This window comes from Thamnophis sirtalis, unplaced genomic scaffold, assembly GCF_051295495.1.
Source record: "Thamnophis sirtalis isolate CommonGarterSnake01/CBP01778 unplaced genomic scaffold, rThaSir2_p1.2 scaffold_1, whole genome shotgun sequence".
Classification (NCBI taxonomy): Eukaryota; Metazoa; Chordata; class Lepidosauria; order Squamata; family Natricidae; genus Thamnophis; species Thamnophis sirtalis.
In genome coordinates this window covers 24341979-24355438 of record NW_028261381.1, presented here as the reverse complement: position 1 = coordinate 24355438, position 13460 = coordinate 24341979, and the positions used below count along the sequence as shown (strand labels likewise).

Genomic DNA, 13460 nt, shown 5'->3' with positions numbered 1-13460 from the left:
CGGAGTTATCTATGGCAATAGGACTTCTCTATTGCTTTCATAAGCATTCCTGATGGCATAATGAGGAAACTCCTTTCTGTGAGCAAGGCACTTTCCTTTGTGCAGGAGAAAAGGATTCTCGTGTTTGGTTGGTTTAACTCTCTGATTTGCATTGATTGGACCAACAATATTGCGTTTCAGTCTCAGAGAATGGTAAATTAGCCATCTAATCTAATGAGACCAGGGAAGTCCTGTGGTGGTTTGATGAAAGTAGGAGGTCGCCCTGATTTTCAAGGGAACTGTCCAGCATTGTAAAGTATGAAGATCGAGTGGGGGGGGGGGGTCTGCTAGGAACTAGGAAAAAGCTATGGAAGTTTTTCTCAGTGGGTCTAATATTTTAAAGCAGGGGTGTCAAACTTGATTCCATTGAGGGCCGCATCATGGTTGTGTATGATCTGGGGGTGGGTGGGTGGCCAGGGGGCGTGGCCAGCTCGACATTACTCCTGTCGGGGGCACCTATAGTGGCCCGAGTGCTCTGCCAGTGAGACAGGCTCCCAAGCTCCGTTTTTTGCTGCCACCGCCTCTTGCAACTCTCTGCCAGTGAAAATGGAGCACAGGAGGGCCGTATATTCACTAGCAGAGGGTTGCAGGAGGCATTGGCAGTAAAAAAAATTGAGCTCAGGAGCCTGTTTTCGCTGGCAGAAGCATGGCAGGCTGGTCCTTCACCGTTTCCAGGGTAGCCCCATGGGCCCAGTCTCAGTACCCCAAGAGCCGGATCTAGCCCCCGAACCTTGAGTTTGACACCCCTGTTTTAAAGGGACCCTGATTTTGATATCACTTACGATTGCTTCTTCATTAGCAAGATTCTTAAATTTGTACAGCTGCCTTCTGCTCCAAGAATGTAATAGTATTAGCCCAGGTCCCAATTTGGACTCTACTGAAGTGTCAGTGCTAATCATGTAATTACTACTGCTAGGATTGCGGTAGAAATGTGACATTCCAACTGAGGTAGATTGAATTCTCAGCTATGTAGGTCTTGGCTTTGGAGTGTGACCCACAGATAAATCTTCTGATGGGATGTCTCTGTGTAATTCCACAACCGGAAGATGGCAAGATCATAATGTACTATTTTACTTCAGAAGTTTGCCTTTAAAAACCCTGTTCATATGAGGCCTGCTGGAGGAAGCAAACGTCCTTCTTGCGCCTCTTGAAAAATGCAGCCGAGTTCTTGCCTATGGCTTTGAATTGTTGTCAGAAAAAATCAGTATCTGTAAGGCACAACAAATGCAAATATAACCTTTGGATTGGAGATCACTTTTCATCATTCTCCAAGTTTGGTCCTATGCATTGTGGCAGCAAGACCTGATAGTCGGAATTTGGCATGATATATGTGAACACGAGATGTCATGAGAGAGGGATGTTTTATTTGTTCTTCTAAAGCATGTCCCGATTCTGTACAACTAAGCTACTCACCAAACATTTCATTCTAAGGATAGTAGCTAAAAAGGGCATACGATGTAGGATGCTACTAAAACTATATCAGTATATGCGACTCCTAGCACTGTTACTGTCTTGGAATGTAGGAATTAAGAGATGAATGAATGAATGAATGAATGAATGAATGAATGAATGAATGAATGAATGAATGAATGAACGAATGAACAAACAAACAAACAAACAAACAGTGGCAAAATATGCTTGCTCTTTGCCTACAAATTATGGGAGTTGATTAGCTTGCCTACAAAGATCATCTTTGTAGAGCCATGATGGAACAGTGGTTAGAGTGCAGTACTGCAGGCTACTTCTGCTAACTGCTGGGCTGCCTGCAATTTGGCAGATCAAATCTCACCAGGTTCAAGGTTGACTCAGCCTTCCATCCTTCCGAGGTGGGTAAAATGAGGACCCAGAATGTTGAGGGCAAGAGGCTGACTCTGTAAGCCACTTAGAGAGGGCTGGAAAGCGGTATATAAGTCTAAGTGCTATTGCTATCTTTGGAATCAGCCTTACTTAATCTGGTGTTTTTCAGAGGTGTTGGACTAATTGCCATAATCCCCAACCAACATGATATTTTGACTCGTTTGAGTTGAGGTCTAGCAGATCTGGCCAACACCAGATTGGAAAAGATTGTTCAGTTTCTTAAAACAGTGGTGTCAAACTGGTGGCCTGCGGGCCAGATGCAACACCCCTACGTTGCGATATGTCATGTGACAGCAACATGACACAGCAAGTTTGAGACCCATGCTCTAAAACAGTGTTTCTCAACCTTGGTGACTTTAAATCCTGTGGACTTCAACTCCCAGAATCCCCCAGCTGGGAATTCTGGGAGTTGAAGTCCACAGGACTTAAAGTCACTAAGGTTGAGAAACATTGCTCTAAAACAACAAAGAGTGAAAGTGAAAGATATAGGCAAATGGCTCCACAACTTTCATGAGAACCGGATCTAACTGTCTTTCTCCCTAGCTAGTCCCTGCTGCAAGTTAAATCTGTTTTCTGATGTTGAAGCTATCTTTCTTTTATTTAAAATAAGGAGATGTTAGTCCATATTAATCCTTAAAACCCATCAACACTTTAAAATAAATAACATGTTTATTTCACATTTACAGGGCAATCTATAATTTATTTTAGAATGAAGTCTCACTAGGTTCCCATGTGTTTATTATTGGTAGATATGCATGATGTCTTGAATATGTTAAAATGTTATACTGTAATTGTCCCAGCATAAATACCAAAACAGACATTTCTTCATATATCTGAGCTTGCCTTCATTCCCCAGATTAGTTTCAAGGGAAGATACTTTGAATGGATTGTGCTTTGTTTTCAGAGTACAATGTTGAAAGATAGGAGAGAGGGAGGGAAAGAGGGAGGGAGGGAGGGAGGGAGGGAGGGAGGGAGGGAGGAAGGAAGGAAGGAAGGAAGGAAGGAAGGAAGGAAGGAAGGAAGGAAGGAAGGAAGGAAGGAAATTTTCTTTTCTATCTTCTACTAAGGGCAGTTTCTGGCATCTACAAATGGCAAAGAGGAAGACTAGCATTAGCAGCAGGCAAGGGAAATATAGATTGGGCTATGCCTTTAATGGGCAAATCACTATCAAAGCAACCACTGAAACACTCAAAGATGCTTTTTTCTTTCAAGAGGCAACTGGACTTTCTGGTAAATCACTGAAATGGTGTATTTGGGACCCGAATTTCCAAGCAAGATGCTTACTAATTGAGTCACATCCAATCTTACAACTTTGATCACAGTGAAACGAATCACTACAGTTGTTAAGTGAAACACACATTCTTAAGTGAATTCAGCTTCCTCTGTTGACTTTGCTGGTTGAAGCCAGCTGGGAAGATCAGAAATGACAATCCCATGGCCCTGGGATACCGCAACTGTAGCAGTGGTGGGTTATTCTTACCGTCACTACCGGTACACTGATCATGGTCTGTTCCTGCATGCGCCGGATGTGCACTGTGCACGAATGCACAATCCACTGCCCCTGCAACAACCAGCTGCTTGTTGGGGCTCACACAGGCACTGCACGCTGTGCGCGCATGCGCTTTGTGTCTTTTGGCATAACTACAGCTATAGAGCGCGGGCGGGGAGTGGGCCAAACAAGCCACCGTACCGGCTCTCAGCTGCTCCAGGCCACTGCCGGTACAGGTCAGTTGCCAAGCGCCTGAATTTTCATCATGTGACCATGGGGATCCTGCAATGGTTGTTAAGCGCAAGGATTAATTGTATGCTAAATGAATGGTGGTAAGTTGAGAACTACTGTATTTTTTCCTATTCATAAAATTAAGAAAGAGTGCCTTCAGAACTCACAATTCCTCTAGAACAGACATGTCAAACACACAGGCCACAGCCCGCATCCAGCCTGCAATAGGCCTAGAGTTGTCTCATGGGGCCGTCCTGGAGACGGCAGGGACCCAGCCCATCCTGGCCATGCCCACACAGTTGCCCATGACAACCAGGCCACGCCCACTCCAGCCTCCCAAGGGCAAACAAATAAACTGATATGGCCCACAATGGGATTGAGTTTGACACCCCTGCTCTACAACGTTACTGGTAAATGTATAGAATTGGTTGTCCCTTCCCATCTCTATTTTCTCTGTAATGGATATAAATATGGAGGAACCAATAACTATGATATTTAAGCAGCTCTTGTTTTTTTGTTCTAGGTCACCCTCGCTTTTTCAACCAGCTTTCCACGGGGCTCGATATTATTGGCTTGGCTGGGGAATGGCTGACCTCTACAGCTAATACAAACATGTAAGCAGAGCCTTGCTTTTCTTTGGTACCCAGAAATCACATTCAAATCCGAGGGGATTGTGAGCAAAGTTGAGTAAGCCCTATTTAGGGGACAATCGCTGAGCCTCCTTGCTATGAAGTGCAGCATTCAAAACTTTTTAAACAAGCAGTAAACCTTCAGACTTATGTCTACGTGAATTTTATAAAAAAATAAAAACAAGAAGACAGGGAAAAGTGGTTTCCTCAGCTCTCTTCACTTGCTTTCACCTGTGTCCTTTCACTCTTCTCTGAGTGGCAGAAAAGATGATGAAGTATGCTTGGATGAATTAATTACAGGTTGTCCCAAAGGTGTTTTTTTCAAGAGGCAACTGGACTTTCTGGTTTTTCTTTGAAGACGTTTCACTTCTCATCCAAGAAGCTTCTTCAGCTCTTTAGCTGAAGAAGCTTCTTGGATGAGAAGCGAAAGGCTTCAAAGAAAACCCCCAGAAAGTCCAGTTGCCTCTTGAAAAAGCACTTTTGGGACAACCATCACCTGGATGACTGAAAACAGTGGTGGGTTTCAAAAAATTTTTGAACCTACTCTGTGGGTGTGGCCTCCTTTGTGGGAGCGGCTTGCCAGCCATGTGACCTGTTGGGAGTGGCTTGCCGGCCATGTGTTTTCTCTCTCTCTCTCTCTTTCTCTGTCTCTCTCTTTCCTTCCTTCCTTTTGTCTCTCTGTCTCTTTTTCTTTTTTCTTTCATCTCTCTCTTTTTCTTTCTTTCTTTCTTCCTTCCTTCCTTCCATCCTTCCTTCCTTTCTCTCTCTGTGTGAGTCTGTCTGTCTGTCTGTCTGTCTCTGTGTGTGTTTGTGTGTGTGTGTGTGTGTGTGTGTGTGTGTCAGTGGTGTGTTTCAAAACATTTTGGAACCTCTTCTGTAGGTGTGGCCTGCTTTCCGGGTCCACTGGTGGAACCTCTTCTAACCGGTTCGGTAGATTTGACGAACCGGTTCTACCGAACTGGTGCGAACTGGTAGGAACCCACCTCTGACTGAGAATCTCTATAGACATTTATTAGTTACAGGTTAATGTACAATTGCAGCTAGAAAATATTGGAAACACTAAGGCAGCCCTGGGGTTGTCCTACGATGTTTACAGTGAAGTTTATGGGTCTGCATGTGAGAGGAAAAGAGAAACAGCCAAAGCCAAAAAAAACAGAGGTCAGCAATTTTTTTCTATAAAGGCTTGGCTCCTGCCCCTTCTCAGTCTCATTAAGCGCAGCTGGCAGATTTGCTGCCAAGGAACACAGCACCTTGAAATTGGGTTAATTAAAACCAAGGCCAAGCTTTCAAGACTTGGTTTGAACTGCCTGTCTGTGTGTGGTCATAGAAGAAGCTTGTAAGATGCAAAATGGTAAAACAACTCCCTCACTGGAAGCATTAAAAGAGTGTAAATAGGAACAGGAATCAAGCTGGTGGAAGGCACTTGTTAGTTTTACATTTCGCACAAATGCTGGTGTTGTTACTGCATTTATTAATATTAAAGTCCAGATAGGGGATATGAAACGCCTGGTAACCATTGAAATTGGCCCGTTGATATAAAAGCCCCTCTCCTGTTTTCTATGAACATCATATAGAAAAATAGGAGATGAGAATTCTGCATTGATCTGCAGGATCTTTATAAAGAATGACAGGGCTGCATTCATCCCATTCCAAAGGGAATTTAGATTCTTCTTCGATGTGTTTTGTCTCTGTGTGTCATTGCTTGCTATGATGGCTACGTTCATTAGTGGTTGAAAAATGCCTTGAGACAGAAAAGCTGTGTCTTGTAAGATGGAGGCATTTCACTTGCAAACTGAAAAGGAAATGTCTAATTGTCCACTAAGGAGGTTGTGTTGAGCCCATGTTAGCTTGGTGAATTGCCATATATATCAGTGGTGGGATTCGAATTTTTTTTCTACTGGTTCTGTGGGTCTGGCTTGGTGGGCGTGGTGTGGCTTGGTGGGCGTGGCTTGTTAGGTGTGGCAGGGGAAGGATACCGTAAAATCTCCATTCCCTCCCGATCAGCTGGGACTTGGGAAGCAGAGAATAGATGGGGGCAGGGCCAGTCAGAGATGGTATTTACCAGTTCTCTGACCTACTCAAAATTTCCATTACCGGTTCTCCAGAACTGGACAGAACCTGCTGAATACCACCTCTGATATATATGTTCTTCTCTTGAATTCTGCAAAATATTTGACCTGACAAAGCTCTCTCATTTGCTTTCGTCTGCATATTATTTCTTGTGCCTTTGATTTTTTTCATTCAGTGCTACTATTCAAAGCAGCAAAGGGACCTATTTTTAATTAAACTGATTTATGCTCCACAGTATCCTAGAAAAAATGGCTGAAGTACCCAGTCCAGACAATTAAAATTTATATTCCATGGAATTCAGTGAGATGATGAAGCATTTTTATCATTATTCTCCAGCGAAATGTATGTCTAATTATTTATTGGATTTTATTACCTGTTTTTCATTCAGGAGCTCAAGGTAGTATACATAACACTCCTAATTTTTCCCCACAATGACAATCCAATCCTGTACGGTATGGCACTCCGAGACAGAGTAACAGGACCAAAGGAAATGCTCCCAGCAAGCTTCCATGGTTGAGGGTAGACTAGAATATGAGTGTCCAACAATTTTGACCTTCGTTAAAGTTTTTTGTTTTAAGGCTCCTCTACATGACCAAGTCAAAGGTTATTTGCCCACTGCTGACATGTCATGTTAATTCACCACTGAATTAACATGACATTTCTTGTTTTCATTGCCAATTCCTGGTCGGCCAAAGCTATGCTGTCAGCAAATGGTACCATTCTTCTTTACTGCAAACAGACACATGGAGGAAAGGAATTTTGCTTTTTCCTTCCACTAAATTCCACCAGGAGGAAAGAAAACATCACCAATCACTCTCCTTCTGGAGGGATGCAGCTTGCTAACTTCTCATAAATATCTGAACTGGTGACTTTATTGCTTACCAAAAATTACTCCAGGATGTGTAAAAATGGCCCAGTTGAGCAGCTGACAGACATTCGGTGGGGTTTGCAGTGCAGCATCATGGCCATTCCTGCTGCATCACCCAACCCACTTTCTGTCACTGCTCCTGTGGGATAGTTCTAGATAGGGTTAGCGCTCTTTTGGAAGATTGCTAGATCCATGTATAGGCATAGCGCTTCTAAACAGCTGACAGTAGTATGGTGGGATATGGCGCAGATTAGGAAAGAAATTCCTGATGCATTATATTATCTCTAACAAGCGCTGCTAGTTCCGTGCTTATATGTGACCTTATAACACAATTACTAACAAACATATTTTGCATTGCAGTGCTTATTTTATTATAGGTAGTCTTCAACATACGACCATAATTGAGCCCAGAATTTATGTTGCTAAGTGAGACATTTGTTAAGAGTTATGTCCCATGTTACAACTTTTCTTGCCACATTTGTTAAGTGACTCACTGCAGTTGTTAAATTAGAAACACAACGTTGTTAAGTGAATCTGGCTTCTCTGTTGACTTTGCTTGTCAGAAGGTTGCAAAAGGGGATCACATGATCCCAAGACTCTGCAACCGTCATAAGTATGAACCAGTTGTCAGGCATCTGAATGTAAATCAGGTGACCATGGGGAGACTACACGGTCGTAAGTGTGAAAAATGGTCATAACTGACTTTTTTCAGTGCTGTTGCAACTTTGAACTGTCACTAAACAAACTGTTGTAAATTGAGGACTACCTGCACTTGCAAATTCCTACTCCCAGCCCGGATTCCCAGGAATTAATTCCTACCCACAATTATTTACCTACTTGAAGCTGGGCACTACATATTGTAGCACTTAAGCAGACATGTGTTTATGCACTTTAGCAAAATGCAAACGTACATGATATTACAATAATATTGGCAAGGTATCCTTCTGGATACAATTGCTTGCCATTTTGTGCTTTTCTGTTAATTCTTCATTTATTCCTTGAATGCGTTGTATGCAAATCTCCATGACCTTTTGCACAGAGAAAAAATAACAAGAGCCGATTATTAAACAAGTGAAACCTTCTACCACGGCCCTTTAGACACACGATACACTGAGCATATATAATGGAGTGGCCATGTTTGTTCCCTGAAACGATGCTGGTTCCCTTGATAAGTTTAATTTGCTTTTTTGCTGGAAGCTTCATTCCTTTGTGAAAAGGCCATTCAGTGCTTGGTTCCCTTTGGAGAGCTTTTCTGCCTTTGTGGTCCTGCTTTTCATTCTTATTCCCGGTTGCCTGCAGTGACAGCAGCCACAAAACACACATTACCAGACTGTTCTTATGGCTACTGTTTTCTTCTGAGATAAACATTACATAGTTCCAGCATATGGCGGAGAGGAAAAAAAACACCACGGCAGGCTCAAGATAAAGGTGGAACAACAAGGCCCCCTACCTTCCCTGCCACCGCCGGCAAGCTCAGAGGCTCCATATTTGTTTGGGTGGAGTGTGGCACCTTTTCCACTGACAGCTTACCCCCTAAGGCAGTGTTTCTCAACCTTGGCGACTTTAAGTCCTGTGGACTTCAACTCCCAGAATCCCCCAGCCAGCACAGCTGGCTGGGGGATTCTGGTAGTTGAAGTCCACAGGACTTAAAGTCGCCAAGGTTGAGAAACACTGCCCTAAGGCCAGCCCCACCCATTTCACTTTCATGCAAGGAATAAAAATTAAAATGGCAGCTGTTGATGGCAACCACGTTGTACCCATCTCTTCCCCTCACCCGGAACATCTCCAAACAATGCAAGGGTTGAGATGGGCTTGAGAAACGACCAGGAGCAACAATCAAATGTGTTTCCTTGTTACTGAAAGGAACTTCTTTGGCCCCACTCCCAAGACAGAGGAGGAGGTGGGCTCTTATATTGATCTCCATTTGGTGGCGGTTATTTCCTCTCTTCCATTCTTCTGCAGGATAGAAGCTGAACCAACCCAATCATTGAACCTAGCCTTTTCTTTTCCTTTCCTTTCCTTTCTTTTCTTTTCTTTTCTTTTGGTACTAGCAAACGTTTTGCCGAGCTTTCTGGGAAAGTTAAAATGGTGGCTATTGGGAGGAGCTGTCGATGTCTGCTCAGCTTCCGCAATAACCATGGAGAATGGAAAAAGAAACAGATATTGTACCAGATATTGTCGAATGAAATGTTGTTGGAAGAAATGTCTTTCTGGGTTCAGCTCCAAGTAGGGAAAAAGACATTGGAAACCTGGAGGCTGCTTGGAAAGATGGTTTAATGGTAGACAGGATCACATGGGTTGAGCTCCTGAACAGAAAAGGGGGAATCACATGCTTCCAGCTGTTTGGGGAAGAAGAAAAGAGAGCGAGATGCTGAAAGTCCCTGGTTTTATGCCCTCTCTGGCCTTTGGCCTTGAGCTTATATTCTGATTGGTTGTTAGATTCCCATGTGCCCATGCAGGGGCAACTTTTTAGGTTTTGCTTTGAGTTCAAGTTTGGTTAAGCATTGCTTCTTCCCAGGTGTCCTATGGGGAGTTTCTGTGGAAGGTTAATCTACCTTTGTTGTGTATAATAAATTAGGTCAGCCTTTTTTAATGGCCCATTGACAAAGGTGGGGAGGGGGGCTATTAAGAGTGACTCTGTTTCCTGCCTAAAAACATGTTCTTCCATTTCTGATCCAGGGAAATCTAATATTCTGCCTTTTCAATAATTCCCAGAATATTTCATTTTTCTTTGAGAGGGTTGGGTTTAACTTCTTACATATATGCGGGATTTCCAGCTTTGATGCCCTAGGCCTTATATCTGTCCAAGCATTGTGTCACTTAGGGGTAGATGCCCAACACAGAGTAAATAATGTCCTTCCTCTGTCGAGGTTGCAGTATCGGGAGAGTCACCTTGCTGGATTTTCAGCAGGATTTGTTCAGCATCCTTCAGTCTACCTTTTTCATGTTATGGTGCTTACTTAACAACTGCTGACTTTTTAAAATCATAGACTGTGTTCCTTTTATTGCTTTATTGTTGCAATCGTTGCTTGCTTGGTGGTAAGCAAAGCTAATTAATTGATTCATTATTGAACATTAAAGTAAATTCAATGTGTTAATACCATAGGAATGCATAGTGCTCTGTACTCCATAGGAGCCCTATCAAATTATTTGCTCAGAAAGTTGTGATTGGTCATAGATCCCTTGTTGATGTACATCCACAATGAGTTGTATCTGTGGGTTTATGCGCATTAGAGGTGGGTTGCTACCAGTTCGGCCCCGGATTGGTAGTAGCGGCAGTGGGAGGGTCCGCCCACCCGCCCGGATGCTTCTGTGCATGCGCAGAAGTGTTGTGTGCGCGTCCACGAACAAACCGGTAGTAAAAGTAATAGAAACCCACTACTGATGCGCATCCTCTTTGGAAGTGTTGTTTATGTTCTGCCTGTAAGTAAGCATTGGACTGTATGGCTTAAATGGTCTCCTCCAATGTTATGAGCCTTGACATTTGGCAGCTCCTCCCAAAGTAGCATACTATTTTAATTGTTGAGGCATAACCATTTACCATATTGCTATAATAGCTGACAGGACTTAGTTGCGATCTTTGTTACGCAATAGAGTGGAAGAATTATATTACGGCAATTAGCTCCTCTTTGATTTGTTTCCAGTATAGTTTAAGTGAGACGTAATAGCCTACTGCTGCAACTTTAATGAAGGAAAACTTTCCACTCCATACCCAAAGTAGTTCTTCTTTGGCCTTTTCTTGATTTGAGGATCAGAATAAAATGGCTTTATGTGGGAATTTTGGTGCATGGGGGAGATAGATGATATACTAAACTATAAGCTATGGGTATGTTTTGTACTAAGTGGACAAAACAGTGAATTGCCCTTTTGTTACCTGTAATTAGTAATTAGAATCTCACCCTTTTTAATTACTGCTGAGAGGTATTGATAGTGTGGCATTTATAATTAGCTCTCTTTGGAGAAAGCCAAATACATTCCTGTAAATATGACTTTTTTAAAGCTCAAGTTTAGTACTTCTAATTTTCTTTTCTCAGTAGCTTTCTGATGATGTTAGGATACTATTTTCATAGCTCTGTGTTACATAATAATTACATTTGAGAAATAGAAAACCAGCATTTTGCCAAGTAAAATATTTACAAGTGCTCCTCAATTTATGATCACAACTCAGCCCAAAATTTCGGTTGCTAAGGAAGACATTTGTGAAGTGAGTTTTGCCCCATTTGACTACTTTTCCTGCCACAGTTGTTAAGTGAATCACTGCAGTTGCTAAATAGTAACACGGTTGTTAAGTGAATCGGGTTTCCCCATTGACTTTGCTTGTCAAAGGTCACAAAAGGGGATCCCATGACTCCTGGGATACTGCAACTTGTCTTAAATATGAGCCATTTGCCAAGCATCTGAATTTTGATCACATGACTGTGGGATTGCTACAATGGTTGTAAGTGAAAAATGATCATAAGCAGTGAAATTCAATTTTTTTTACTATTGGTTCTGTGGGCATGGCTTGATGGGCGTGGTGTGGTTTGGTGGGCGTAGCTTGGTGAGCATGGCAGAGGAAGCATATTGAAAAATCTCCATTCCCTCCCCACTCTGGGGTCAGCCAGAGGTGGTATTTGCCGGTTCTCCGAACTACTCAAAATTTCTGCTACCGGTTCTCTACAACCTGTCAGAACCTGCTGAATTTCACCCCTGGTCATAAGTGACTTTTTTTCAGTGCCATTGTAACTTTGAATGGTCACTAAGTGAATTGTTGTAAGCCAAGGATTACCTGTATCTATTTATGTTTGTTTACATAGGTTTACGTATGAAATTGCACCTGTTTTTGTACTCATGGAACAAATAACACTTCGAAAAATGAGAGAGATTATTGGATGGTCCAATAAAGATGGCGATGGAATATTCTCACCTGGTAGGTTTCATTCCTTTTTTTTTTAAATTGAATAAATGTTTAACAAAATAAAACCAATGCAAATATTAGAAAAGAAAGAAAATAGAAAAAGAAAGGAAAGAAACGATCATTAGAAAAGATCTTCCAATGTTTTTGACAGTTTTTATAAATGCATGAATATTTTACCTTCTTTGTCTAAGGCTACGTCATAATTTCCTTCTTTCATAAGCTATAATTCTCTAACCCATAAATCACACATTCATTTTTTTCTAATTTCAGCAAAAAGTCCATAAAATGTTTCCAGGCAGGTTCCACTCCATTCTTGTTGTCTCTAGCATCCAGGTGGTCAGTAATGCTGCAAAGCCCAGTCAGCAACTGAACATAAGTAGATAATCTGCATGCTCTTAGATCTATCATATGTAACTCAGTGGAGTAACTCAGAAAAACTTATGCTTTTAAATTCAACTTGGTTATTCTGAAAAGGTGTATTAGACTCCTTTTGATTTTTTTTACTTTCAGTTACAGTCTCTAAATTACTTTCCTTCAGAGGCCAAACAAATGACATTCTCCTATTTTATAACTTGCATAACTTTTAGATTTTTGACCTTCTTACTTATATTAAATGAGGCTAACATTATATATACTGATATATAGTGAGTGATCTTCTATGCTTTTAGTGTTGCACATTTTAATTATTGCAGTCTTCAATATTATCAAAGTTAACTTTCCTAAGCATTCTTTTTTTTATAATTTTATTTTTTATTACATAGACAACATAATCACATAACAATAGAAAAAAAAGGCAAAGGGAAAAGGAAAAAAAAGGGGGGGGGGAAAAAACCCATCATCCCATACAATATGTCATTTGATCACAGGTGCATCCCTACTACGTTTCCCCCCATACACACATCCTGTATCTCTCTGTTGTATATTTAATAGACACCACAATAACCTAGGGTTAAAAAAAAAAAAAGGAAAAAAAGACCAAAAAAAAAACCATCATCACATGCAGCATGTCATTTGGTTACAAGTGTTTTAACATCTGCATCTTCAAATAATATTTACTGTCTCAAATATTTCATCTAATATAACTAAAGGCCTCATTTTCATTCTACAATATATATTCAGTTAACATTAGCATTATTTTTCCCCAGAAAGTAAACTTATATTTATTGTTAACCTTGCATCTCATACCTTCAAACAGAGATCTTATTCCTTCATTTTTCAACAAAGCATCGCTGCCTATATATACCAGTTTTCATTTGTTCCCCTATTAGAATTGCTTATCAGCAGCGAAATATCATTATGATAAGTTCTTAACCTTATACATTATATCCCCATTATTTCCTAACCGTTCTTGATAATGTCACTTAAGATAATCAAAATGCA

The 13460-nt window shown here is 41.4% G+C and overlaps 1 protein-coding gene across 3 annotated transcripts in view; it reads left to right on the top strand.

The window, feature by feature from the left end:
• Positions 1-13460, top strand: part of GAD1 (glutamate decarboxylase 1) — a 61888-nt gene that overhangs the window by 31088 nt on the left and 17340 nt on the right. For all 3 annotated transcript variants that reach the window (XM_087709193.1, XM_087709203.1, XM_087709199.1), the window contains exons 6-7: positions 4140-4230; positions 11980-12092. In XM_087709193.1, the coding sequence (XP_087565319.1) occupies positions 4140-4230; positions 11980-12092 (204 nt within the window). The remainder of the gene's footprint in view (positions 1-4139; positions 4231-11979; positions 12093-13460) is intronic.